Source organism: Cervus canadensis, chromosome 31 (assembly GCF_019320065.1).
Source record: "Cervus canadensis isolate Bull #8, Minnesota chromosome 31, ASM1932006v1, whole genome shotgun sequence".
NCBI lineage: Eukaryota > Metazoa > Chordata > Mammalia > Artiodactyla > Cervidae > Cervus > Cervus canadensis.
In genome coordinates, this window is record NC_057416.1 from 5,729,986 (window position 1) to 5,735,985 (window position 6,000).

At 36.1% G+C, this 6,000-nt stretch overlaps 1 protein-coding gene across 1 annotated transcript in view; it reads left to right on the forward strand.

Moving 5' to 3' along the window:
* The window catches only part of AGPAT5 (1-acylglycerol-3-phosphate O-acyltransferase 5), a 42,540-nt gene extending 38,672 nt beyond the window's left edge, over positions 1–3,868 (forward strand). Inside the window, exons 7-8 of the mRNA XM_043454314.1 lie at positions 194–317; positions 1,304–3,868. Coding sequence (XP_043310249.1) covers positions 194–317; positions 1,304–1,529 — 350 coding nt within the window. The 3' untranslated portion in view covers positions 1,530–3,868. The remainder of the gene's footprint in view (positions 1–193; positions 318–1,303) is intronic.
* Positions 3,869–6,000: the final 2,132 nt, after the last annotated feature.

Here is a 6,000-nt window from a genome sequence, read left to right on the forward strand (position 1 = left end):
CTTGGAAATTATACTGCTTCAGCCTGAAACCCCAGACCACCAGTTTGTAATCTTTATTTTCTTTTTTTTTTTTTGTCTTTGCTAAAGAAAGACTCTGAACTTTGTTTTAAAACTTTTAAACCTCATTTTCATTGGTATTTTATATAACTGAATTCTAAACTAATAAAAATGAAATATTTTTGTTTCTTGTTAGAATTTCTCTGCAAAGAATGCCCAAAAATTCATATTCACATCAATCGTATAGACAAAAAAAATGTCCCAGAAGAACAAGTATCCATGAAAAGATGGCTTCATGAGCGTTTTGAAATAAAAGATAAGTGAGTAATGACAGTTCTCGCCCTTCAAATACATTGGCTCACTATAGTAAACAATGTGAAACAGATTATTGTCATAAGAATGCTTTTTACAAACTCAAATCTCATTCCATGCTTCCGTCTGTTCATGTTTTAACCTTGACAGTTATAAGTCACTGTGAAAAATCTTGTTATGGGGGGCTGTCCATCATTATTTACCGCATTTCAATAATTTGTGTAAGATGTAAAGTTTTTTATACAAAAAGAAACACACAGAAAGCTTTGCATTGTGATGCTCCAGGCCTGGAGGAGGGTGTCTGGCCTGGCCAGTGTGGCATGGAGAATCCGGCCATCGGTGGAGGATGGTGCCTCACATGGATGTGGAACTGACCCCAGTGCATTTGTTGGAAAAAGAAGGGGCAGTTGACATTTTTGTGACCAAAGTGTCTTTTTGCTGTTAATGTTTTGGGGCCTAAACAGTTTCTGGGGTTGACCCAGTGTCTCTCCTGCTGAGTGCTGACCATTATTCTAAGTACCAGGTGGGGGCCTCTGGGGGCAGGGGATAGTGAGTGAGACTCCCTGTGATTTATACAAATTCCTAAAAGTAGAAATTTTAGAATTTTGTTTTTAGGAAAATAAAAACTGAGCTCTTAGGTTTAGAGATGATAATTAGACATTGAATTTTCTTGGATGAAAACTTCAGGATATATTACTTATTCACTGTTTGTTTGCTGTCAGTGGATATTTTTCCTGTTTTTTGAATGCTGTGTTTTAAATATTGATACTGTTTTCCCTCTTCTTGAAAAAAGTGGAGCTATGAGTTATAGGATGCACCATTAAAATGATTTTTTTTAATGTCTAGAAACTCCAATTAAAGCAACTCTTTGGGTATTTCCTTATAAGGACCTGTAACTTCTCTAACAGGCACCCAATGAATATTTGTTGAATTAAAATATTGAAATGACTAAATCTGAAAGTTAAAGCAGTTTTCATTTTCATTCTGGCCATAGATTGCTTATAGAATTCTATGATTCACCGGACCCAGAAAGAAGAAACAAATTTCCTGGAGAAAGTGTTAATTCTAAGCTAAGTCTCAAGAAGACCTTACCATCATTCTTGATCTTAAGTGGTTTGACTGCTGGTTTGCTTATGACTGAGGCTGGAAGGAAACTATATGTGAAAACCTGGATTTATGGAACCTTGATTGGCTGCTTGTGGGTTAGTATTAAAGCATAAACGAGTAGCTGTCTCCAGGCGGTGGGATGCGCTACGCTGTTTATTGTTGGTGGCTGCACGTTACATCTGATTGCTCCTGAATTTAATAAGAAGTGTAAATAAAGCCTTGTTGATTGAACATTGGATAAAATAGATTTTCTGACTAAAGCCAATATTCAGCTGGTCTTGGGCAAACATACATGGTTTTGCAACTTTAGTCCAGAAGCTGTTGGAAAGGGAAAAGGTAAACAGTTTATATTATTCTTGCCATTTCCTATGAACTAATGTCAACTGCAGAAGATTGTTAGGATTGTATAATTTGTTGTGTTGTAATTCAAATAGCTGCATTCATGAACATTAATTTGCAATATATTTTGCTGTATTCGTTTTCTTTTTTTTTTTTTTTACGACTTGACTGGGCCAATTCTTATCACTAAAGTACTTAGTGTCTTGCAACTGTGAAATATTTTGCCTTTTGTTTAATTTCTCCAAGTCAATGAAAGAAATTATAGTTAAGAATCGAGAAGGGCACAAGGAAAGGGCCGGGGAATGTTGGTGGGAGAAGCTCTGTGTTAGCACGGGCTATTATTATATTGTGTTATTAGTTGATTTCACTTGATATTTGCAAAGCAGTATTTCTAATATTTACTGAAACAGCTTCATTTGCACACCCTGTGCTCTATACAAAAGAATAATGTAAAAAAAAGAATTAAGTTAAAATTGTGATCCTGATTCATTGTAGTGGAACTTTAAATTGCTCAGCTTTTTGAAGATTTAGGCTAAGCTCCTAGAACTTCATGACATTTGTGCCATAAGTACTTGAAAACCTTAAGATTTCCTGTAATTTTTTATGTCGAAATAATCAGTGTGAACCTTTGTTAGACCTGAGTCCACAGATATTTAAGATGGTGGGAGCTCTCAGACACCTGACTAGACTTACTAGCATGTGCCTTTTGCCTGTTACCCTTGGGTTCAGCAAAATGTCTAATCCAAAAATCTTGTTTTTATGTCATCATGGTCGGTTTCCGTTGTACTTGAGTTCCTTTCCTCCAGATCATCAGCAGAGGTGCTGCCCACAGCGGCCGCGGGGCCTCACCCGGAAGCGCTGTGTCCTGACGCAGGCCTCACCCGGAAGTGCTGAGTCCTGAGGCAGGCTTCAACCGTTTAAGCTCTTGTGAGCCGCAGCAAAGACATTTTGTGTTGTTTTATGTCAAGAAGGCAACTTCTTGAATACAGACTTAATCCATCAGGACAGAGTGTATTTGTTTAATTCCCATTAGTGTTAATGGGGCCGCGTAATTCCATCTGAGTCACCTGAAAAGAAGAGTGATCTTTCAGGAACCAGTCACACAGTTTTCAGTCCTGGAACAACAAACCCTCAAGAAGAGGACCTTTTAAAGTGTGATCTGCTCTACTTTTATGTTACAATTCAAGCTTGATTGCCTATTAGTCCCTTAAGATACCCATTTCTGCTTCCGGGTAATGGATTTTTCCTGCAAAATTGTATCAGTGCCCCAGATGAAATACATCTGTTAAATCATGATAAACAAAATAGAAATAATAATTAAGATAAATTTTGTCTGTTTTTCCAGAACCAGAGTAAGTTATTTCAAGAAACCCCTCTGAAAAGTTGGGTAGTATGAACTGGTTTGTGCATAGTTTAGTATGTGTATGTATATACACACACACGAGTGTGTAATGTGTGTGTATACACACAGTCCCACAGGATACCATCGGCCTCATTATAAATGAGGTGCAAGTAAAAGTTTTGTTCTTATGCCACACTGCAGTTTTCTCTTACCCTCTAAAGTGAAATTATGTCAATGTCATGTCTTTATTAAAATACTCTTTAACAGTCCTAAAGTTAGAACTATTTCTAATTAGATCACAATAAATGTAAATTGTGTAACTTATTTTGAATGTCATGGATATGCTCTAAATTTAAATTTTAAGAAGCAATACCACTGGAATTATGTTGACTGTAACTGATTTGAAGAAGGCCAAGTGAGCTGCACAAGATACTTGAACAGCATGTTTCTTATAACTATCGTTATATTTTTCTCACAAAAGGTCTATAAAATGTTCAAAATTTTTTTGTATCAAAATATTTCAAAAATTAGAAGCTTCTTTTTAACATGTATTGATATGACTTGAATTATTATTTTCTGAAATTAAGATCTCCATATACCAGTAAATCTTTTCACATAATATCATTTAAGGTTTTGTTTATATTATTGTTGACTTACAGCTAAGTTAATTGTTTTTTCTTTAAAAGACTGCAGTCAATGTGCATGCTTTTATCTTTTTCACAAAAGGGTGTGTTTGGATGAAAGTAAAAGAGAATAAAATCTTTCACTGTCTCTGATGTCTGCCATTTAACATTTTGTGACTCAAAACTTCACCAACGGTCTCTCTTTACATAAAATAGGCCTCATGATTGGCTCTGCATTCTGAAATAGTTTTGAGTGATTTTTTTTTTAAGTACATTAAAATCTTCAAAATTGTGATACAATGTGTTAATTTGGATATATAATGTCATCCATATATTTTATAAGATGTATGAATGAATGTTAGTCGCTCAGTTGTGTCTGACTCTTTGTGACCCCATGGACTGTAGCCCGCCAGGCTGTTCTGTCCATGGGATTCTCCAGGCAAGAATACTGGAGTAGGTTGCCATTCCCTTCTCTAAGGGATCTTCCCGACACAGGCAGATTCTTTTCCATCTGAACCACCAGGGAAGCTTGTAAGATGTATGGCAATTATTAATTGCTTGACAATTTTGTAATTACTAAGATACCACACTGAAATGTGTCAGATGCTTAAAATTAGCCAGGTTGGTGAGTCAAGTACAAATCTGACTGATCCTTACATCACATGTACTGGTGACTTCTTTCATCTGTAACATTTCCATGTAATTTTTTTTTTCGCTTTACTGTCTGAGCCACCAGGGAAGCCATTTTTCATTTAGAGTGGTACAATTCTCCTTTATATCTAGATTCAGTTCAGTTCAGTTCAATTGCTCAGCTTCCCTGTCCATCACCAACACCCAGGGCATACTCAAACTCATGTCCATTGAGTCGGTTCTGCCATCCAACCATCTCATCCTCTGTCATCCCCTTCTCCTTCTGCCTTCTTTCCCAGCATCAGAGTCTTTTCAAATGAGTCACTTTTTCACATCAGGTGGCCAAAGTATTGGGAGTTTCAGCTTCAGCATCAGTTCTTCCAATGAATATTCAGGACTGATTTCCTTTCAGATTGACTGGTTGGATCTCCTTGCAGTCCAAGGGACTCTCAAGAGTCTTCTCCAACACCACAGTTCAAAAACATCAATTCTTCAGCAGTCTGCTTTCTTTATGGTCCAACTGTCAAATCCATACACGACTACTGGAAAAACTATAGCTTTGACTAGATGGACCTTTGATTTCAAAGTAATATCCAAGTTACATAAATTTTATTGTTTCCTTCATAATGTTATATGGTTTATACTTACCTTCACTGAATAAGTCCATATCAGTAAAATGATCTGAATAAATTGACCATTAAAACTAAGAAATGTTGTATAACCTTTGCCCATGAAGCATAGGTGCAAAGTGACTGCCAGATGTATAGCAAACTCACATTTGAGAAAACGGAGAAATGTCTATCCTGGGATTTAATGTGTACAATTGCAAATGTATACAGTAAAAATAAACTGTAATCCTAATAAGATTTGTTCTTCAAGTGTTAGCTTGAGGAAGAGGTTTTCTTGGCACATATTCCAGATACCACCTTGTAGTAACTTACATATCTTTGCTTGTAGGCAGGAATTTGAAGGAGGGACAGTCTCTATTATGAGTTACACCTACTTTTAAATGAAAGATTGGCTGACTGTGAATATTACGTTACCATTTAGTATAACTGTCTTTATTTTATTTTATTTTTTCCTTTAGCCATGGACTTTATTGTTTGAATATTAACAACTATTATTCTATACTCGCATTTTAATTTCTTACAAAACTCTAATTCCACATTGCTAGGTCTCTTCATTCTCCATTTTATGCCACATTTTCATGAAAAGGTATTTCCCTGAATCATAATCTGCCTGATTGTGTGTTTGTTGTTATGGTTGTTGTGGTGTAGTCACTAAGTTGTGACCCCATGGATTATAGACCCCCAGGCCCTTTTGTCCATGGGGTTCTCTAGGCAAGAATACTGGAGTGGGTTGCCATTTCCTTCTCCATATAACTGTCTTTATAAACACAGTAACTGAACCTAACACCTTAACATAGATAAAATCTTCACTGACTGAATCTAAAACTTTTTATTCAGATGTTTTGGTGTGCCATTTTGCAATCACTTATCTGTGTCAGTTTAGAGTAGTTACAACATCACATTATCCCCAAGATTTCAGTGATGCTTTTTCAAATTGGTGGATAGTTAAGTAAATCCATTACTTCTACTAACTGGGGAGACATTCTGAGACTATTTATACCTGAGGTCAGAGACTCAGTCA